Source organism: Caretta caretta, chromosome 2 (assembly GCF_965140235.1).
Source record: "Caretta caretta isolate rCarCar2 chromosome 2, rCarCar1.hap1, whole genome shotgun sequence".
NCBI lineage: Eukaryota > Metazoa > Chordata > Testudines > Cheloniidae > Caretta > Caretta caretta.
Window position 1 is genome coordinate 85,426,278 of NC_134207.1, and position 23,489 is coordinate 85,449,766.

The window sequence follows — 23,489 nt, forward strand, 5'->3', positions numbered from 1 at the left end:
CAGTCATGAGGAGGCCCTCCTGGCTTCAGCTCTCAGGGTTTCTGAGGGAAGTCCAAAATACAGTTGAGGGACCTTCCTTTCGATGGATTGAAGCTGTTTGCAGAAAAAAATGACAAGTCACTGCATACCTTAAAAGATGAGCATCTCCTGTGACAGGAAATAGACATCCTCCTAAACTTGGATGCTATTGAATGGCTCCTATGCCATACAGAGGGAAATGATTTTATTCCAGATACTTCCTGGTTCCAGAAATCAGGGGCAAGTACATGAAGAAAATGTTGGACAACCTGTCCTGAATGTTTTATATCACTTTCGAGGGGGAGCGAGATCACCTTCCCCCTGTGCTGAAGCAAGGAGACTCTGGAATTGGTGCATACGAAACCAGATCATTATCTCAGCAGCTTACTTTCTGGGTATACAAAATATCAGATGCCCAAAATATCAAACAGCAGCAAATGCCCTCAGCAGGCCTTTCTTACAAGATCACAAATGGGAGATAGATTGCATTACACTCCACCGGATATTTCAATGTTGGGGCAACCTGCAGATAGAGCTGTTCGCCACCCCAAAGAGCAAGAAGACTCCCAGTTCTGCTTGAGAGGCGGACTGGGTCATCACTCCCTAGGGGAAGCCTTTCACCTTTGTTTGGAGTTCAGGCCTGCTGTATGCATTTCCCCCAACATTCTCGATATCCATGGTGCTATTCAAGATCAGAAAAGACAAGGCCAGCGTTACTCTAGTGGTTCTGATGTGACCAAGACAAAGATGGTTCCCTTACTTCATCCAGCTCTCTGTCTGTCAACCAGTTACCCTCCAGACCTTTCCCCATCTTCTCCCACAGGGTGCCGGTCAAATCCTTCACCCCAACCTTGAGCTGCTTCAATTCAAGGCATGGCTGATAGAAGGTTCACAGGGTTAGAAGCAGACTGTTCTGAGGATGTAACGAGAGTGCTGTTACATCGTAGGAAACAATCCACTCGTAATACCTATGTACAAAAGTGGATGAGATTCAATCACTGGTATAATCTAAGACATCTTTCACTACATCCTCTCCATTATTAGTTATACTGGATTACATCCTAGAGCTAAAATGACAGGATTGTCTCTAAGCTTTGTTAGAGTGCACTAGGCAGCTATAACAGCCTTCCATCATATGGTAGAGGGTTTTTCTGTCTTTGCTTATCCTACAACAAGGAGGTTTCTGAAGAGATTGGCAAACATCTTCTCATAAATCAGATGCCCTGCACTATCACGGGACCTCAGCTTGGTGCTCAGATGCCTTAAAAGGCCCTCCTTTGAATCTAGGGTGACCATCTTCGCCTGTGCTGAATACGGGACACCTGGTAAAATTGCTCGTATTCAAATGAGTTCAAAGACAATCAATTAGAACATGCTATTTAAAATGCCAGGGCCCAGCAGCAGAAGGAGGTTCTCAGGGGGTTTGGGCTGGGAGGGGCCTCGGGCATAGGTGTAGTATGACTTCTGTTTTGGGGGCAGGGGCCAGTGGAGCTCAAGCCAGCTCCAGCCCTTGATTCACCTCAGCAGGCCACCCAGCCTGTCTTTTGGTTGCGCATCCCGGTGCCACAACTTAAAAACTATAATTCAAAGGTGCGAGGCTCAGCTCAAAAAGTTTGAAAACAGCTCAGGGAGCCGGTAGCTAGGGGCTGTGTGCGGGCAGGGGGGTAGCTCAGGGTGCAGGCAGGGGGAAGCTAGGGGCTATGTGCAAGCAGGGGGGTAGCTCAGGGTGCAGGGAGGGGGTAGCTAGGGGCTGTGTGTGGGCAGGGGGTAGCTCAGGGTGCAGGGAGGGAGTAGCTAGGGGCTGTGTACCAGGAGGGCTCTCCTGTGGTCCCTGTTCCCCAAGGGCTCTGCCAGCCATGGAGCCAGGTCCCTCCCGCTGCAGCTCTTACCGGCTGCGTGAGAAAAGAGAGCTTGAAGCTGAGGAGCAGCATCAACCCCCTGCAACAGCAGCAGGAGGAGAAGAGGAAACACTATGGCTGCCTGATCTATGGCACCAACCAGAGCAGCAGCTGCCCCGCATTGCCTGGCACTTGTCAGGGGGCAGGAGAGAGAGAGTTGTGGGAGGTATGGAGCTGCCCACTGGACTGCCCCGCTCTTGCACTGCAGTTTTGGGAGGCAACATCCCCAGTGCCCCCAAACTCTTCCCATGGTCTCAGGGGACTTCTGCCCCTGCCAGGGAGCACTGGGGATCGGGGCTTCAGCCCCACGGCTCTGGCTTCAGCCCAAGGCCGGGTATCAGGGATTCAGCCCCACGGCTCTAGCTTCAGCCCCACGGATGGTGCTGGGATCAGGGTTTTAGACCTGCAGAGGGCGCTGGGCTCAGGCTCTGGGGTTCAGCATTGGCGCACAGTGGCCCCCCTTAAAGGGCTTGCAGACCCCCATTGAGAACCCCTGCTTTAGGTTTCACATAGGGGGGCGCCCCCCGCCCCCACACACAGGGCTGCCTCTTCTCCTACCTGATGTCGCCTCTTGTCGCCTCTCCATCTGGCCTGAGGCCACCACGTGCTGTCACTGACCAGCCACCGCCTGCCCACACCAACAAGATGGGGCTGGGGCTGTGCTGGCTGACCAGCAGCGGGAGCAGAAAATACAGGACAATTTGCCCGTTTTTCAAAAAAAAAAAAAAAAAAGTGGGACACCTGCAAGAAGACTTAAATATGGGAATGTCCTGTTTAAAAACAGGATGGATGGTCACCCTACCTTTTACACTCATCTATGAAATCAGACTGTTCTAGTAGCCATTACTTCTGCTTGAAGAGTTGGAGAGAGAGGGGCTCTGATGGCATATTCCCCCTCTCCTCAGCCTTTTCTAAGGATAAGGTAACTTTGTGACCACATCCCAAATTCTTACCAAAGGTATCCTTGGACTTCTATGTGAACCAACTTACCTTCTTCCAGTTTTCTATCCTGTGCCACACTGGGATAAAAGAAATGAGGCATTACATACACTCAGTTTCAGGAGAGCATTATCCTTTTACCTAGGCAGGACTAGGCCCTTTAGAAAATCTCCCAGATTGTTACTCTCCATTGTGGACAGAACTAAAAGATCTCCAGTTTTCAAGCACAGACTCTAATGATGGATATCTGGTTGCATTACCTACTGCTATTGGTCTCCCAAACGTCAACCTCCTCCTGGAATATTAACTCACTCCACGAGATCCCTCTCTACTTTAATAGCCTTTCTTAAGAATGTTCCCATCACGGAAATATAGAGAGCCGCAACTGGGATCTCCATTCATACTGTTCCTGAAAACTATGCGGTTACTCATGCCTCAGCTTCTGATGCCATGTTTGGCTCTACTGTACTATCTTCAATCTGAGATTCGACTCTGAAGCCCCACCCCTCTGTAGATAGTACTGCTCAGTAGTCCCCTAGGGACTACTACTACTCGAAGAAGAAGAAGAAGAGACGGTTGCTCCCCCCTTGTGCAGTAACTGTTGTTCTTCGAGATGAGCGTCCCTGTGGGTGTTCCATTACCTGCTCTCCTTCCCTCTGTTTTGGAGTTATTTACAACGTTGCTCTGGGATAGAGAAGAAACTGAGGGCGGTTTGCCTGTGCAGCTATATGTAGCCACGGTGCAGCGTATGAGGCTGCAGGGGGTGCATATGCAGGCAGAACAGACACAATTACCTAAAATCTCCGATCTGAGGCATGCAGACCTAGAGTGGGGAGCACCCATAGGGGACACATCCCAAAGAAGCACAGTTACTGGGCAAGGTGAATAACCATCTCTTCTGGGAACTTCCCACATGAAATCCCAACCCCAAATTTCCACTAATTTAAGCAAAGAATGCAAGGAAGACTCATAACTCCAAGAAACTTCCTGGAGGTGAAATTCTGGCTTCATTGTCGTCAATGGGAGTTTTACCATTGACTTCAACAGAGTCAGGATTTCACTCCTAGTTCCTAACTCTGTGCCAGATTAGACCCAGCTCCCATAGAAATACAAGATAATGGGGATTTTCTAAGGAGAAGGATATATATAAAATCCAAAAATAGACTACATATGTCCTGAAATAAACCCCCTTCTGTTATTCAGTCTAAATGTGATCATCTTATTAGAAGCCCCCTGAGAGAGGAATGCACACACTGACACCATTTGGTCAAAGCAGCATTATCTTCTGGTGACTCAAGAAGTTGCCATTACTTCAGTTATCAACCAAATCTTTCTAATTTCCGCCAGTGTGATTTAATATCAATAATGTGTGGCCAGAATAGTGGGGTCAAGATTATTGTTTGTGTTCCATACCTTTGCCCCCCAAAACCTTTTATAATTCTGCTGCATACAGAAAAACCGCCATCCCTCACCCCTATTAATATCTCTCTTGCTTTTTTCTTGTCATTTGAACAATTTGTGTTTCCCAAAGCATCTAACTAGAGTATGCATCTCTATTATACTCCTGAGAGGCCGTGAGCCTGCCTACTGATTGATCCATTGTTGGAATTTAATGAAAGAATAAAGATCAAAAATATTGGTACCGGCCAGGAGAGTAGGCTTAGCCCTTCATTGTAGTTCACTTACACTGAGTTTCACAGAAGTCTTACTGCGGTATTGGTAGATGGACTGTGCTGGTGGATTTTACATTGGATGTGAACTGGGATCTTCAAAGTCAGTGATTCCTGAGTTGTTTGATTATATAAAACATATAATGCTTGAGCTGGGCACAAGGATTTGTCCCAAAATACAAGAAGCTGGGCTGAGTATGAAACAGACAAGAGAGGAGAGGGAGGAATCTTCCTTCCCACGCAGTGGAACAGCCGAAGAACCACTCTATAGTGGCTACTTCAGTCCCATGACTAGATCCTCTGATCCAGCCCACCTTGCTCCTCCCCCACTTCACTTCTGCTGCACACAATCCTGACTATAGCCCCATCTTATGCATATTGAAACTGCACCTGCTATGCAGAAGGGATCAAGATTTTTTCCTTGCTGCAGACACACACACAGTCTTGTCCATGCAATGTAAAGCAGACCTCTCAACAGCTTCATGGATTATGTTTGTTTAAATCTACTGCAGTATTTTAAAGCATGAAATAAGCTTAAAACACCCATATTTCCATAGCACTTTATATGGTCTCCATAAACTGTACCTACAGCGACCCTTGAGAAGTGACCCAGCTGTTAGAGACTAAACATACAAGCATTTAAAACTGTAACGTCTCACCTCAAATATGTGTGGCCTCAAAGAGGTTCATAAAGCAAATACTTACATCCCAGAGTGATTCAGAATAAAATAATGCTATCCAGCACAGCAGTCTGAGTAAGTCTTGATGTTTGCAGCTCCAAAAAGCTTTTGGCAACAGAGGGACTCCATTGGAAGTGGTTACGGAACCTTGCTCCGCTAGGCAGTTACATCTTGTACTTTTCCCCTTTGGCAATTAATACTGTTTTTGGAACAAGATGTGTCTCTATCAATGTGCCCATTCCACTAAGATTTAACTTTTTGATGAGTCTTATTGTAATATCTTCTATGAAACCTTTAATACTTTGAACTGGTGATTTTTCAGTTCTGGCTTATAGATCAATATTAAATTCATACCTAGATTTAGGTACTATTTGCCAACATATTGTATCATTTAAATGATGTCATTTTGGTTTGGGAGACTAGAGTAGTAACACATTTCTCTTTCTACAGTTGTTTGAATGTGGTAACACAAGGATACCCTATAAGGTTTTGTTTTAGAATTCCCACGCTCCAATTAGACAACTAAACTGAGCAAAGGCAAATTAGTCTGAAGCCAGGAATATGGCTGCTTTGGCTTGAAATTTTATATTCAGGCCTTTTTAAGCCAAGAACATTTAAATGACTCAGTCTAAACTAATGTTGCAGGGTAATAAGTTATTGTGTGTACTGTATATAAACCACAGGTCAAATCTTTGTAATTTAGAACTTCAGATGAAGTTTGCCTGTTAGGACTGAGCAAGAGGGCAAGCTTTGGCTCATTATGAATAAGTAGACTAGATAATCCCATAAAATGTGTAAATAGGTCCTCTGTAACCCTCTGTGCCACTTTAGCATTTAGAGAAGCATATTACTGAAATGATACTGCACTAAAACTGGCACTAAAATCATCTCTTCTTTAGATGTAGCTTGTTAATACATTTTTGCCATTCATTGCTGAAGCCAGAAAAAGTGTGGTCTGCTGCCAAAAATGGCTTCAGGATTTGAGTTTGCTTTGATTACAACTATTTCAATCCACTTATATTTCTTTTTGTAATTATCTGTGAAGAGGGGTTTCAAACATATGAATTGCTAAGAGCAGTCTGCTATAGTTATTTTTTATGAAACCTTGTGTATACCTAAATTACTACACCTAGGGACGTGTGGTAAAAACTTTTCTGTAACACTGGTAATAGGAGTTCTGGCACAAACTTCAGTATATTCTCTGCCAGATACACCAGGCAGCCTCTTGTAACGTGACAATTGTCAAATCCGTTGCCAGCAACAGGAGTTTGGAAGTCATAGCTCTTCTTGATTCTTGTCAGTGGAATCACTGACTACGTAGTTTCTAGTTTATTTCATCCTGTCATTGTTCTTGTCTGCTCAATGTATCATTAGGGAAATGGAACTGATCTGCCAGTCATGACATTGCTAGAAAGAGCAGAACCATGACAAAGTACAACCTGAGTTTCACATACCTGTCACCCCCGGCCTCCCCCCGCCCAATGTATTTTTTCTCAGTAAAGTACCAGTGGAGTTTAAAAGCAAGGGAAAAAAAGAATTGGCATTTTAAGCTTTGGATAGGGGTGTTTCGCCTCAGCTTAATTTAGACAGGCATCTGAGGTCAGCAAGCTGAGAATGACTAGGCGGGTGATACTAAAGAAAGCCCTGTGAACACTGCTGGTGAAGAGGGTGCCCCTGAGGAGACTCTAATTTGAAGAATAATAATGGTCTAAGCTCTGCTGCTTGCCTTTCCAATTGCTTTGTAGACAATGGGGAATACTTCTCTTTTATGTGCTACTCAACACAATACAAGCTGATTTGGCCAAATTCATCCCTAATTTTGCACCATAACTTCAGTGGAGTTACACCAGGGAATTTTGCCTTCGCTCTTTGGTTTAGTAATACATATTCAGTCCAAAAATATGCTGTCTGTTATTGTCTTTGTCTAGTGATTTTAAAGCACAATGCCATGATACGATGCAATTCAGTACAAAAGGCCAAAAAGGCATTTGAAAACTGCCAGAACCGTAAAAGTGATGCTTCTCAGCTAACACGCACATTGGATAGTTGGCCTATGAGTTTTTTCCAAAATGGGGTTGGTATACCTGGGTATTTTCAAATGTATAGATATCCACACTAAACACACAGAACCAGGCCAAACATTGTTACAAAGGTATTAAGGCTTTTGGTTTAAATTGTAAGAGCTTGGGGTGTGTTGGGGGGGAATAGTCAGACATGCACATTCATTCTGCGTGTCCCTGGCTGGAGGCCTAAAGCGAGCTTAACTAAACTGAGGAGAGAAGGTAAAGAAGTGAAAAACCTATGCAGGCAAGAAATAAAACTCCTGAGCCAGTTTGTGTTGTCAATGATATCAATGCAAATCTGAAGTAACTCTACTGATCTCCCTGGACTTCAGATTTAAATCCATGTTACTGAGATTAGCAACTGCCTCATTAGATTAAAAATCAAACGCAGGTATTATTCAGTTAGGAATAAATTAAACACTTGCAGTTCACCTTTGCTCTTATAAAAGTTTTTAAAGTATAACTTTTCAGTAGTTTAATGTCATGATGAAAGCAAAAAAAATATTATATGAATCAGTAAAAAGTGTATATTCCATTCTTTAATCCTGTATCCTGTGGATAGAATTACCTAGGTAACTTTCAGCAAAACTTTGTGGTGCCTGGTTCTTTAATTTTCCCCTCTCATTACAGTTCTAGAACTTAGTATCAGTCTACAAAACTCAACCAGGAAGGGCCAGTGAGTTTTTTTCATTGGGAGCTATCATATGATGCAGGTACTATGAGAGCATGGAATTTTTTAGATAAACCTTCCAAAAGAGTGTAAGGCCACGGGTAAATTTACTTTTCTGAGATGGAGAATAAGAAACAAACCACCCAAGATAAGAGTGAAGATGCAGGATTTCTCATTACTGTCATCTTCAATTAAATGTCACATTTGCAGGGCAAAGTTCTTACTAAAACAGTCCTAAAATAACACTTATGAATTCCAGCGTATTTGTTAGAGACTCAGGACTACAGACAGCATATCTCAGTGTGTAATTAGGAATTGATCATGCACTGTCACAAACTCTTCCCATTTTCCACACTGGCCTAAACAATGGAGGTACACTTCCCTCACTTGTCAAATGAAGATCACCACAAATAGCAAACAATAACCAACACTAAGGCCCTGTCTATACTTACCAGGGATCGACACTGCTGCAATCAATGAAGGGCAGGTCGATTTAGCAGGTCTAGGGAAGACCAGCAAAATCAAACTCGGAGAACTCTCCGCAGTCGGCTGCAGTAGTCCCCTAGAATGAGAGGATTAAGGTAAATTGAAGGGAGAGTGTCTCCTGTCAACACAGCACAGTGTAGACACCACAGTAAATCTACCTAAGCTACATTGACCCCAGCTACGTTATCCCTGTAGCGTAGACAAGGCCTAAGTCAGTACTACAAATACATTAATAAACTAAAATTATTACTACCCTATACCTCTTCATTGTGTTCACCAGAGTTCGAATTTGTGGTAGATACTACTTTTTCCCCCTTCAATGTAAAAGGCCTTGTGAGTGATTCAAACCGCTGGAGTCTATACATTTGCAATCTCCAATTTATTTAGACAAAAATTTTACATTTCACCCACACAATGTCCATTGTAATTACCGCTGTAGCCAGCCAATAGAATGATATACTTTTGCCCTGCAGCCTTCACATGTTCCTATACAAAAAAAACAGCCAGGTACATATCATACCATCCTGCCAACATCTGCACTGGGTTGAATTTCACCTTCATTGCATAATATTAGGTGTCATATGTACTGTACAACTTAGGCACAATAGGTAAAATTTCCAGACGCACCTAGGGAAATGTCTATGCTGCAGTTAGCCACACCGGGCTGGCCTGTGCCAGCTGATTCAGACTCACGGGGCTCAGGTTAAAGGGATGTTTAATAGAGGTCTAGACGTTTGGGCTCAGGCTGCAGCCTGAGCTCTGGAACTCCTCCTACCTTGTAGGGTCCTAGAGCCCTGGCTCCAGCCCAAGCCCAAACATACACATCACAGTTAAACGGCTCCTTAGCCTGAGCTCCAGTGAGCTGTCATGGACCAGCTGCCGGTTTTTAGTTGTAGTATAGACAGATCCATACACTAAGAGACCAAGGAGCATGTGAAACTCAATGACTTGCAGTAAGTCTTAAGCTCATAAATAATTTAGGACCTTTTGAAAATGTTACACAGTGAGCAGTGTTAAGGGGCAATTACTATTCTTAACTTTGAATGTCCTTGCCTTTCAGATGTTAATGATTTTTGTATAACAATGTTAAAAAGAGAAGGAAATGGAAGCTCAACATACATTGCCATGCTGTGTAGTTCATGGGCCTGTTCTGATCTCACCGACACCAGTGTAAATCAGATCTAATTTTACTGAAGTCAATGGATTTAGACAAGTGTAAAATTGTATATATTATAGTAGTTATCTTCTGTGGTTAATTCAAATAGAGATGGAATTGCTTAAAATGAATAAGGCAGGTTTTTGATGGAGAGCAAGGATTGGGAGTAAGGTTCTTCGCACTAAGAAACTTTTTTTAGCACCTTTCCTATCTTTTAAATCTATATAAAAATTAACCCCCCATGCAAATAACAGACATTCACTTTCAGGAAGACCTTACATTTCTAAGATTCAGTTAGGACTAAATTTTTTACAAATATGTTGTAAATGCAATCAAAAGGGATTTGAAATAGAACAGCTACACAACTATTATCACATCAACACTGTCTGGCACTGATATCATACAGTACACTGGCTCTCCTACTGGAAAAGTCCTTTTACAATGACCCTTCCAAACAATGAATTTTTCAGTAAACTGTGACCCTGGATCTGCCTTCAGTGTCATAAAGTTTTTAAAACAGAAGAACATTGATTTTTTTTGTATTATTCTATCTTCAGAAAGGAAAAACAAAAACTCGCAATTTAATTGTTTGTTTACAGAAGTATAAATGTAATGGGTTTTATGAATTTTCTCAGATGGATAATATTTGACTTTCCTCTCTCTACCAATACTTAGCTGAAAATCAACCAAGAATACCACTGCAGATACCACAAGAAAGAACTCCTCTGCAGCCACCACAGCCAAGAATAGTAATACAGCCACCACAACAAGGAGCCCCTCTTCAGCCATCACAACCAAGAACTCCACTACAACCATCATTACCAGGTTCATCCGCTTTACCACTTTTGCCTGGATCAACTGGGATCATTATGGAGACTGGACAGGCTGGTCCTCCTGGCACAGTTGTAATGTCAGGAAGTGGACGGCCTAAAGGCATAGATGGTCAGTATACCATGCCCATAGCTGAAGGATATGCAGGAGCACCAGGTGAGCAGACTGAAATGTTATCCAAGTGATCACTTTATAATATTAGACCCCAAAGTCAGTGTTTCCGGACTTACGTTATGTTGAAGTATAGAACAACACATAGCTCTGCTAAGATGCTAGACTAGCAGGGCCTTTTATCAATCAGTAAGACAAGCTGAGCTGTCAGATTCCAGCAGTGAGTTTGTTACTCTTCCCACAAAGTGACATTAAAGCTGTCGTGGGTGCACGGGACATATTGGGGCTGGCTACAGGATAGAAGGTGGCAGAACTGGAGTGTGATGCACTTTGCCAGTCCCCTGCAGGATATGAAATGATGCTTAACTGGCATATGTTAGAGTTGTTATCTGAGAACAGCCTTTGGCTAATTTAATTTGTATGATGTCTATTTTGGCCGCAGCTGGCAACAGGACCAGAGGAGACAGAAAGAAGGCCTCAAGCTAACTTCGCCTCCCCAGCCAAAGCTGCACCAAGCATAATCTCAGTACGATTGCTGTGTAGTCCTCAGTCGTGCATCCGATGAAGTGAGCTGTAGCTCACGAAAGCTTACACTCAGATCAATTTGTTAGTCTCTAAGGTGCCACAAGTAGTCTGTATTCGCAAAAAGAACAGGAGTAACACGGCTGCTACTCTGAAATACGTACCACTAGGGTAGCTTAAAATAACCTGTTTTGCCACAGTACACACAACAGAGCCGATGCACTGTAATGAGGAACATGGTCCCCTTTGCTATGGCTGCTACCGTTTTTTTAACAGTCTTAGTGGTACGAGTTTCTGCCTTCTGATACTGTGCACTTGTTTAAATGAGTTGCTGATTGATAAAAAGAAAATATTACTAAACTGTTGTGATATTTAGACTATGTTGTACTCTTATTCAGTGTGTAATATAACTTCTTTTGTTTTGTAGGGTATCCAAAATCTTCTCCACCTTCTACAGACTCGCAAGGTAATCCAGTTGCTATATAGGAATTCTTTGAACAAATATTCACTTATTTCATAAATAGAAAATTCTAGTAGGGTGAAATTGAAGAGCAAGAATGTGAACGCTTTTAGGGCACAAGCACAGTTCTGATCTCTTTATACTGGAAAGGGACAACCACCAGGGATGATAGCTTTCTCCCCTTTTTATTCACACTAGCACTCCTGTCCTGGCCCGGAGGATGCACAGGGCATGTGGAGTATGAGAAGGTAATGGAGAAAGTGGCACTTAACATATATTTTAATTTTTTCTTTCACTGCCTGGAAAGTCACTACTGAGAGAACTAACTGAAAATTATGGGTCATTTTCAGGATTTTAGCCTTAACTTTAAAGGGACTCTAATACTGTCCTGCCAACCCCAAGTGTTCAAAAATAATGAGTCAAGCCCAAAAAAATCAAACACTCGTTTCATGGAGATGGTAAAAATCTGATTTTTAAAAAATAATAATTTGGGGGTTCTTTTTATTTGCCTTCTGGTTTTTGAGCCTTTAAGGGTTAATTTTTTCATACTTTTTTCTGCAACCCTCAGGGCTAATAACTTATATTTTTCTTTTCAAATGAAAACTGAGATGCTTACATAATCATATGACTCTAGAAGCTGGAGCTTTAATAAAAACACCAAATATCACAAACTTCAGTTTGCAACACTATTGTTGACTTAATTATCCTATTTTAAACAAGCACATTGCTTACCTATTTTACCAAGAATACTTTAGATTATTTAAAAAATCCAGTTTACTTTTCATTGTTTATGCCCTTTGTTCACTTTAACTTTCATTGTCCAAGAGGAGAGAAATAAATAAATAAATGAAACTAATTTCACTTTTGTTTATATTCATTTTAACTTACAGGTTCTCAGTGTTGCATGTCTAGGTTCCAAGCACTATATCGGAGTGTTTAGTTAAATAAACTAGTTTCGTTTATTTGAACTGTTGTACTTTCTGTGCATCACTATACACCAATACATTTGGATTACAAAAAGTGTAAACCTTTCAATAAATGAATTATTAGTTTGATTAGCCCAAATATTAGTTTGCTAGGTGATCTGACTACCCTACAGCCTTTAAAAAAAATCTTTTAGTTTAGCCCTTTTTATATCTAAGCAATGAATATTCTTACCCTGGATCAAATGGATCCTCCTACACTCTCTTCACAGAGAATGATTTAATCAAATTCTTGTTTGAAGAAATGTCAGCAACAGATTAAAAATGAAACATTAGAATTTTATGGCCTCTGAAGGCACTTTCTTAGGACTCTGTTCTCTGGGGCTAAGAAAATTGCAGAGACAAGGCATGACAAATTGGTCTGGGAATTGACATGAAGACAATTGTAAGAGTTCATGCTACAATCTTGAGGTTAAAACTAACAGATTAGAAACTTAATGTAGCCTTAGAGGAGGCTTTGTATTTGGGAAGTGTGGGGGTGGGAACAAGCAGCAATCGGTTAGGGTCCTGGAAAGGGATAAGAAATAAAGAAAAAAAGTATTGGTGTCAACAAAAGCCATGATAAATGTCTAGACATACGTATTAAGATCCTACTCTCACAGTGTTTTTTTCCTTTGTACCTGTATTTGCATTTTATAGACAACAGTATTTTCACTGGCTGATGGTTAAATTGTATGAAACACAACAGTATAATATTCTTTAAATGTTAATGATGTTGAGATACGTAAACAGTGTTTTATTGTGGCAGCCATTATTTGCACTCCGGAAATATATTAAAGGAAATAGACACCGCCCAATCTCCCAGCTAGAGAGGAATATTTAGTAAAGAGATTTCCTTTGCTAAATCTCTATGCTTTTTCTTAATTGCCCTAGACTATAATTAGTAAAACTGAAAATAATTGTATTATTTACATTATATATACACACCCAATATGTAACAGCCTCCATCTCAAAGTGCCTCACAAACTCAGATATCAGATGCACTCATATAACACAGTGATGAACATGATATAAAAACCTTGGTGTAGATCCTCAGCTGATGTCAGTGGAGCTGTGATCGTTTATAAGAGCTGAGGATGCACCCTGGTAGTTAGTATTGCAGTGTACACATACAAACATCACTGAAAGGCAGCGAATAGCAATTAGCCCCCTCAAAACAGCTGTTGCCAGGGCTGACTTTAGACTTGCTGGGGCCCAGAGCCGGGGCCCGAGTCCCACCACCTGGGGTCAAAGCCTGAGGGATTCAGCCCTGTGTGGTGGGGCTCAGGTTACAGGCCCCCCACCTGAGGCTGAAGCGCTTGGGCTTGGGCCCCCTCCACACCCAGGGCAGTGGGGCTTGGGTTTTGCCCCTCCCTCCCCCCACCTGGGGCAGTGAGGCTTGGGCAGGCTCAGGCTTCGGTCCCCCCTCGTGGGGTCATGTAGTAATTTTTGTTGTCAGAAGGGTGGCCCAATGAAGTTTGAGAACCCCTGCTAGGTGTCATCAAATCTTTAACATCCATGCAGAGCAGGACCCCCATTTTTAATTTCTCATCCAAAGATGCACATCCCATCAATTTTATGTTCTGAGTTTCTCTCTCAAAAGAATATAGGGCTGAGCTGACCCTTCTTGTATTTGAATGTGTGCTTCCCAAAACAAGAGGCTTTTCAAGCCTTAGATTACTAGACCATCCCACCCAGCACTCTTTCTTCTCCTGTATAGTTTCTACAGTTTTGGAAGTGTTATAAGTGCCGAGTTGATGGCTCTGCTCCAATCCCCTGGACTGGTCTTATCCTCTTCTTGGGTGATAATTTCCATATTTTCTGTATCACAGAATTTCATCTAACCTCTTCAAGTTCAGGAATAGCCACTGACATACAACTAACGGCTAAAGTTCAAGTTCACCTGTAGTTCAATAAAAATTTAAAAAATCCAAGAAAATAATGCTTTGCACTTCTTATCCAAAGCTCTTCAAGTATTTTACAGATGTTAATGAATTAAATCTTATAGTTCATTTATGAGGTAAGGAAGTAAATGTTAGCTGTATTTTACAGGCAAAGGAGCTGAAACAAAGAAAGATTAAATGACACCGGATCAAAGTGGATCCTCCTAATCTCTCTCTCTCTACAGAACAATTTTAGTTAAATCATTGTTGACAGAAATAGCAGCAGCAGATAAAACTGACATACTAGAATTTTATGGAGTCTGGAGCCATTTTCTTAGAATCTTTGCTCATTAGGGGTTGAGAAAATTTCAGACACAGGCCATGGCAAATAGGATTGGGAATTGATGAGAGAGCTTGTAAGAGCCCTAAGTCGCACAGCAAGTCAAGGACTGAGCCAGGAACAGGACTTGGATCTTCTGATTCTCAGTCCTATGCCTTAACTATTTCCTCTCACGCTTCCCTGTCCACAGTCTTCATTAACACAGTTTGTGAAGATTGCATACTTATACTAGAGTTTCACTGTTCTTATACTATCCTTTGGGCTGTAATACTTTGGTTTAATGTTGGTGTGCGGGTGCTGGGTGGTGGTAGCCTGTGATATATGGAAGGGCAGTCTAGATGAACTACTAGTGGTCCTTTCTTGCCGTAAATTCTACGACCGTGTCTGGTTTCTATCCATCACTTTAGAACTTTTTCTTCTCACCAATGATGGTGACAATACTCTGGTTTGCATTCGCTTGTATTAAATCTGTGAGCCTAAGATAAATAATTTCTCTGTATTTTCCTTTGCACCGTTAGCCATTTACTGTTTGTGTTTACTTGTTAGGCTCGAGGGAAGAGCTCAATTCACAAAAGCTTGTTGCAAAGATGTTGTTTTAAAAATTGCTGAAATTGGCTGATGTCTAGGTATGTGATATTTGAAGAGGAATTGGGTAGGCGACGTGGATATTTAAGGGGACCAGTAAGTAGGTGACACAGTGAGCATTCTCTCACCTTGAACTCAAAGATGGGATTTGGAAGAACATAAATTCGCTTGCATCTTGTCCTTTAACAGATCTAGGGGAGAAACCTAATTAAACTAAGCAGAGAGAGTGTTTTTGGGGGCCAGACTTCAGTGGCAAGTGTTGCAAACAAACAAACAGCCTGACACACCTCAGGGCCAGACCTTCAGTTGACGTAAATCAATGTACCTTCATTGACTTCAGAGGAGCTACAGCGCTTTATACCACCTGACTTCCCTCAAACTATTTATGACTTGTCTGCATGGCACCAGCAAGGTGCAGTACAGCGGTGTGAGTTGTAAAAAACACTAATGTGCTGTGCTCTAACTGCCCTGGGTAGACACTACTGGCGCAGTGCAAAAGATACCTAGTCCACATTAATATAACACTGCTCTGGCACGCTTTGCCATGCCGTGTAGACAAGCCCCTAGACTGACTTAGGGGCAATTTCAGAGGTGAATCTAAGAGAGTCTATGATATGTAACTTCATCCTTCCAGGACCCACCATCTGAAAGGGAGTAAGTTACACTTCCATAGACTCAGACAGACTCTCACACACTGACTGACATGTAACTTACAGACTTCTGCTTCCTTTTCTATACTGTTCTATACATGTTCTTATACTATCCTCATCATTGTAGTATCTGAGTGCCTTCCGATGCATTAAGCAGTTTGATGAACATCTTGGTTCATGCTTTCCATGGGCGGTGGGTATAATAGGCCAGGGGAGGCTAAGCCTCCCCGGTGCAGCTGCTGTCAGTGAACTCCCAGTTGCAAATTTTGGTGGTTTGCATGAGGGAAGTTTTTGCTTATTAATATGATTAAAAGCTCAGGTTCTTCAGGAAGAATGGGGTGGCTTGGAGTCTCAGGAGGGGAGGCGCAGCTGGAGAGCTGGAGCAGCTTGGGCTGATCATGGGTGGGAGGGAAGGGTCGGGGCTCCTCCAGCTGTGTGTATGTGGGGGGGCCATTCAGGTGGCAGTGGGGGGCGGGGGCAGGGTTAGGCAGCTAGCCACCATGATTTTTCTCTGTCATCTTTTCCGTGGGGGAGGGAAGAGGAAATTGTGTGTGAAGTGTAGTGTGGTGTGTTGGTTGTGGGATTCTATTTCATCTCTGAATACAGTCCATTGAGTCTTGAGGAGTCATAGGTCCTGTAACTTACATGCTAAAAAGCCAGAAGAGAGGAGTGCAGCAGGAGCAGATGGAAGCTAAATTAGGTCACCCCAATATTTTAACTCCACTATCTTATGACTCCTCAGCATACAAATTACATCAACTTAGATCCCCATGCATTTCCATATCAGTAGGTGTAATTAGCCCTACCAGAGTCTAACTTACAGGAGCATACAGAATGTTAACTTGCACATCACTCTGAAACTGACCAAAGGACTTTCTTGCATATGAGAACCCTGGCTAACAAACTGTACTGCCTGCCTATCTGTAGCAATAAAGCACGTGTTACCTACATTTTTATTTATGCTTTTCTTTCTATTTTTGTAGTTCCACAATGCAACATGCTTTTATTTGAGATACTGAGTTTTCAAAGCTGAAACTCAGACAGAGAAAATAACTTCAATCTTGTGGGGAAGAACAGAATTGGTAGGTAATGGCACACAGTGGAGACCTTGCAAGAGGTCATGTTCGACCTCTCCAAATGCTACTGTGAGAGCCACTGACAGACTTGAGTGATTTGAAAGGTATTAGGTATGAGTGGGATTGGCTGCATTACCTTCTTCCACTCACTACCTACTAAAAAACCCAGTTGTCTTTTTTTTTCCTATTTCTCTTTTGTATCGTGTAGTTAAAACTCTGCGTGGATGCTGTACTAGGGAAATATGAAAATCTGAAGCAATTTCAGCTGTAAGATCTTTGTAAAGATAGGAATGTTAATCCAAAGAGCATTAGTGCAGAGTGTCTAAGAGAAACCAGACCAGAGGTAGTCTTTGAGAGCTGTTGTGCTGGTCCAGTAGTGGAGAATGATCTTCTGAGAGGAAGCACAAACCATGCAAAGGAGCAGGGCATTATCACTGACTGGAGAAGTGAATAAGGATATCAGCCAGGAAGATGAACCAGGCAAAGCTGAGGGAATCGGGCTGAAGGATTAAGATGAGAAAACTCCAGTTCAGGAAGAGTATGGCACACAGTTGGCAGGGATTATTCAGGCAGGAGCAGCCAGCGGCGGCATAGCTCCTGAAGAAGGGAGCTCAGAAAGCAGCATGAAACACCTGAGTTGAAATCCTGGCCCCAGTGAAGTCTATGGCAACACTCTCATGGCACTGTAGGCCATTCGTCTTGCAGACCCTTCTTCTCAAGAGGAGCATGTGTTAAAGAACACTCTGGTAGGTGAACCCAGTTGCCAAGCTCTTCTGCTGCTCGTGGGTGGGTTGTAATATGGGAGGAAACATTATGGCTCTCGGTCCTTTTGTGGTGAGGTAATTGGAAAATGACCCAGTGGCACTCATGCCAGCCTCTCCAGATTGACAGAAAACAATGTGTGTGCAAGACCACAAACAAACTCACTCTACTATAAGCACCAAAAGTAAAAGGCAACATCTGTATTCTGATTGGCTCTGGATTCTGTTCTCTTCCCCATTCTAGGACCTACTGCTGCTGCCACCTCTCTGGTGTCTTTTTCGGCTGGTCTTACCCAGAAGCCTTTTCCCAGTGACGCAGGCGTGGTCCATTTTAACAAAGTGCTTGTGAATGATGGAGACTATTATAATCCTAACACAGGTAATAGCCAAAAAGGGACATACAGGGGAGCTGGGAAGCTGGTTGGGCAATATCATGGGATAGAGACATTATTAGATTATCTTAAGTGTTACCAGGGTGCTTGTGCTGGAGAAACAAAATACATTGTTCTATAGTATAAATCAGACACACCTTGGTTAAAACTACCTGTCACACACTGACACTGGAGGATGATCCAGCCTTTAAGTGCAAGTATCTATACATTCACAAAAAGGCTTTGTTATAGGGAATTCAGGTTACTTAGCAGAGCCTTGTATCCTTCCAGAACATGAAAGTTGGCAGCAGAAAATTTAAACACCCCTGCCATCTCTGTAATCTCCATGACTCCTCACAGCAGGGATTAGGGGACGGAGCAGAGTTAAGGATATGGGAGGCATGACTGTAATTCTACATTTCCTGGTTTTCTATCTCTTAGAGATGTGTTTATGGGTACCAGTTTCTATGTTCTGGAAGCGTACAAGGCCCTGCTTAGCAACATTAATTTCCCTTTAACAATGTTTTTGGTTAGTGAATTTCCTTTGTTGCTTGAGAAATTGGTGGTTGTGAGGGGGACATGACTGAAGGACCCTTTCGGGGGCAAAGGATGGAGTTCCCTGGACACAGGTAGTTGCGCCTCAGCCACTAGTTCCTGGCTCCTCTAGATGTAGGTACCTTTGGAGGGTTATAGGAAAGTGGAAACTGAGGGGCTGTGAGAAGTGCAGGTACCAGCTGGAGGCCATGGCTCTGTACACTACTTGTGCCCAGGAGAGGCTGATGGCAAATCCCAGAGCCTTTACCGCAGATGAGGGAGAAGTGGGTGAAGGAGGAATTTAGAGTCCCCCTTTGCCCCAGGAGTGGTTGAGGCATTCCCTTGCCTGCCTTCCTCTTTTGAAAGCTTCATGACATTTGCAACTGCCACTGCATACCCCAGGAGGCATGCAGATGAGTGGTGAAACTTCATCTCAATGAGAAAAGGAGTACTTGTGGCACCTTAGAGACTAACCAATTTATTTGAGCGTAAGCTTTTATGAGCTACAGCTCATTTCATCAGATGCATCCGATGAAGTGAGCTTTGGCTCACGAAAGTTTATGCTCATATAAATTGGTTAGTCTCTAAGGTGCCAAAAGTACTCCTTTTCTTTTTGCGAATACAGACTAACACGGCTGTTACTCTGAAACCGTTCATCTCAATGGTTATATTCTTCTCCTTTCCCATCATCACCTAGTCTGAATACTGTGAGCCTCTGGCATATTAACAGGTTTCAGCGTGGTAGCTGTGTTAGTCTCCAAGGTGCCACAAGGATTCCTCGTTGTTTTTGCTGATACAGACTAACAAATTTACTTGGGCATGAGCTTTCATGGGCTAGAACCCACTTCATCGGATGCATGGAGTGAAAATACAGGAGCAGGTATAAATACATGAAAGGATGGGGGGTTGCTTTACCAAGTGTGAGGTCAGTCTGATGAGATAAATCAATTAACAGCAGGATACCAAGGGAGGAAAAATAACTTTTGAAGGTAAGAGAATGGCCTATTACAGACAGTTGACAAGAAGGTGTGCGTAATAGTAGGGAGAAATTAGTATTGAGGAAGTTAAGTTTAGGTTTTGTAATGACCCAACCACTCCCAATCTGATAGTTTCCTGTTCTGCATCTTCTAAGAGTCTTGGAGTCTTGAATGCATCTTGGAGTCTGTTTTTTGAAGGTTTTTTTTGTTGAAGAATTGCCACTTTTAGGTCTGTTATTGAGTGACCAAAGAGATTGAAATGTTCTCCGACTGGTTTTTGAATGTTATAATTCCTGATGTCAGATTTGTGTCCATTTATTCTTTTGCGTAGAGACTGTCCAGTTTGGCCAATGTACATGGCAGAGGGGCATTGCTGGCACATATCACATTGGTAGATGTGCAGGTGAATGAGCCCTTGATGGTGTGGCTGATGTGGTTAGGTCCTATGATGGTGTCTCTTGAATAGATATGTGTACAGAGTTGGCACTGGGGTGTGTAGCAGGGTTTGGTTCCTGGGTTGGTGTTTGTTGTGTGTAGTTGCTGGTGAGTATTTGCTTCAGGTTGGGGGGCTGTCTGTAAGCGAGGATTAGCCTGTCTCCCAAGATCTGTGAGAGTGAGGGATCATCCTTCAGGACAGGTTGTAGATCCTTGATGATGTGCTGGAGAGGTTTTAGTTGGGGGCTGTAGGTGACGGCTAGTGGTGTTCTGTTACTTTCTTTGTTGGGCCTGTCTTGTAGTAGGTGACTTTTCAGTACCCTTCTGGCTCTGTGTTTCTTCACTTCAGCGGGTGGGTATTGCAGTTTTAAGAACGCTTGATAGAGATTCTGTAGGTGTGTGTCTGAGGGATCGGAGCAAATGCGGTTGTATCTTAGAGCTTGGCTGTAGACAATGGATTGTGTGATGTGGTCTGGATGAAGGCAAGTATAGCTGTCAGTAGGTTTCCAGTATAGGGTGGTGTTTATGTGACCATCGCTTATTAGCACTGTAGTGTCTAGGAAGTGGACCTCTTGTGTGGACTGGTCCAGGCTGAGGTTGAAGGTAGTGAACCTGCCAGTTCCCACAGGCCTTGTCTTTACTGATGCAAAAAGATGTATTTTTAAGCTCAGGGGAACTGTGAGAGCTATTCTGAGGTAAAAACTCAGTGAAGATGAGGCACTTTAGTTTTGCTAAGAGGCAATTAAACTTGCCAAGGTCAGCACTATACCCTTACCTAGTCCTGAGCTTAAGTCCCCATGGGTGTAGCATGCTCCTAGTTTCCCAATTCTCATCTCCCTTGGTGCATGTGCCCATTCTCCACTCCTCAACCCCCACCGGTGCTGAATGTTATAATGCCGAAGTCCCTTTATAGATCTAATCCTCCATTCCTTCCTTTTTGCCACCAGCTGGGGGGTGGGCACCTGTCCTCCATGCCCAGACTCAATTTTTTTCCCCTAACCTTGATTTCCACATTTTTCTGGATGCCCACCCTACTTAGGCTGCCCCCCGACTGTTTGACTCGATCAACTTTGGCACACAGTACAGAACTATTACTTTGTGCTGGCTAGAGTTTTAGGGGGTGGTAATGATATCAGGGTAGATAATATGAGCAAACACCACAAATTGAAATCCTGCTCCAGACAAAGCCTGAGGGCTTGTCTACACATGGGTGTCATTTGGAATAACTATTCCACTTTAAATCCACATGCTATGGAATAACTGCCTCTTGTCAGCCCAAGAAAGACATCAGATAGAGCAGAGGGTGGTGAGATTTCTATATCAAATGGGCCTTTATTTTCCTTCCTCTACAGTGCTTATTCAGAGATCTGGGTTATGAGCAAGTGGATAACTTTTGTAGTTTTAAAATGAATGTCATTATTCCTACTGCACGGGAGAGTTTTCAATCAGTAAAACTAATTAAATGTCTTTGCAGGCATCTTCACATCTCCTTATGAAGGGCGCTATCTGATCACCGCTGTCCTTGCTCCTGAAAGGGATGAGTATGTAGAAGCAGTGCTGTCTGTCGCCAATGCAAGCGTTGCTCAGCTTCACACAGCTGGCTATAGAAGAGAACTGCTTGAGTATCACAAACCACGATCAAGGAAACGAACCTGTGGTGGTGCTGGAACATTCCATCTAGTTCTTCACCTGAAAGCAGGAGATGAAGTAAACATTGTAGTTACTGGGGGCAAGCTGGCCTACTCTGACTCTGATGAAATGTACTCCACATTTAGTGGAGTTCTTCTTTATCCTTCCATTGCTCATGTCTAGATTCCTCGTGAAAAGAAGGGTAAGATATTCAGAAGAAATAAAATTTGAAGCTTTAATATATTCATTTTATATACTTGATTTGAGTGGTGGGTTTATGATCCGTATTTAACTCTGCCTCCCCCCCCCCCCACAAGACTTTTAAGTACTGCCACTGTAAAAGGCATGTTTACAACAGTTAAACTAACTCCTTCCCCCAAGCTGTACAAACAGTAAATTTGTACCCAGCCTGCATAGGTAGCTCTCTAATTTGCTCTTTTATTACTCCTTAATAAACAATTTGCCAATTTCCATCCCCCCCTCCCCCGTATCACCATCAGTTCCATAATCCTAAACCTGGTAATTTGAAATCCTACAATTCTTGTCCTCTGCTCTGCTACTTTCATGTTTCCACTCGTGCAGAGATGAGGAAGTGATAATTACATAGGACTGACCTGCTTTCTGCCCAGATATTGGGTTGTTTAGTATCTGAGCAACTGTTCTTTGGTTCAGCAGCCTTCATTGAAGAGAAAAGTAGCTCAAGGGAATTATGGACAATGGTTACTCTGGGCAAAAAGGATATTGTTTGGCTGTCCAAAGGGCAAACCTCCATTCTCAGTTGCAAAATAAATCAATCACATCATATTCAACTGGAAACACATGTAAGGGGAGAGTTTGGCCCTGACTCAAGTACTTGATGCAAAACTGAGTTCCTTTTTCCCATATCAGCAGAAAGTGAGACAAGTAGAAGCTTCCTTTGAGTCATAGCACCTGGCTTTGAAAGCTTAAGACAAAAAACATTGAGAACAAACCTCATCTTTCCCTCCAGTATGAGTGCCACAGCTAGCAATGGGAAACTTAATTGTTATCTATGATCTATTACAAAAGGTGCATTCAACTGGGCTACCTTTCAAAAACTACACTTCCTTGTACCAATTTTCAGAGGTTTTACAATTAAGAAAAAAATTTCTTTGCCCTGATACTACGTGTCAAACCCACCAGCCACAGAAGGGACTATCAAAGCTGGCTGTAGCTAGTGTGCTGTCAAATACACAAAGTAAACTGAAAAACATTTTCTTTAGTCTTTGTTTTAGTAACTACATTACTTGTAGCAGCAGTGACAAACTTTCAGACAAGAGTGCATTTTACATTATGTACTCTAATGTACTGCAACCAGATAGCAGGCTTCCCTTTGGCCTGAGTAGATGAAATCAATTTTAGACTCCACTGTAGATTTCCTTGTGCCTTCATTAAAGTAACCAGTCAAATTATGTTTTAGCTCATTAAATCTGGTAGTATTTTGATCCCTTTTGCAGCTAGAAAAAAAATCCAACAGCATATCTGAGTGGGAATGTGCTGCAGATTTGTAAAATCTATAAACTGATGTTTTTAATAGTTTTATTTATAGCAGTAGTGTGTAAATATTTTAACTTTTCTACTGATAAATCCAGAACAGCTCTTAGTCTCTGTCTGAATACAATTGTTAGGAGGTAAGCACTCTTTCCTGTGATGAGGTATGATAAATATATATCTAGTCAACATCTTGTTACAGCTGAGGTGGTAGCTTTGGGAAGCTACTTAAGAACTCTGTTCATTGCTTGGAAACAGAATAGCTCAGCTTGA

At 42.6% G+C, this 23,489-nt stretch overlaps 1 protein-coding gene across 4 annotated transcripts in view; it reads left to right on the forward strand.

Annotated features, from left to right (window-relative positions):
- EMILIN2 (elastin microfibril interfacer 2) overlaps positions 1-21,959 on the forward strand; it is a 52,707-nt gene extending 30,748 nt beyond the window's left edge. Inside the window, exons 5-9 of one of the 4 annotated variants that reach the window (XM_048840383.2) lie at positions 10,256-10,405; positions 11,472-11,510; positions 11,703-11,752; positions 18,006-18,140; positions 21,553-21,688. In XM_048840383.2, coding sequence (XP_048696340.2) covers positions 10,256-10,405; positions 11,472-11,510; positions 11,703-11,752; positions 18,006-18,110 — 344 coding nt within the window. In that variant the 3' untranslated portion in view covers positions 18,111-18,140; positions 21,553-21,688. Of the gene's footprint in view, positions 1-10,255; positions 10,568-11,471; positions 11,511-11,702; positions 11,753-18,005; positions 18,141-21,552 lie in introns of all 4 variants that reach the window. The other 3 variants (XM_048840382.2, XM_048840381.2, XM_048840380.2) reach the window with 3 other exon arrangements.
- The last annotated feature ends 1,530 nt before the right edge of the window (positions 21,960-23,489 follow it).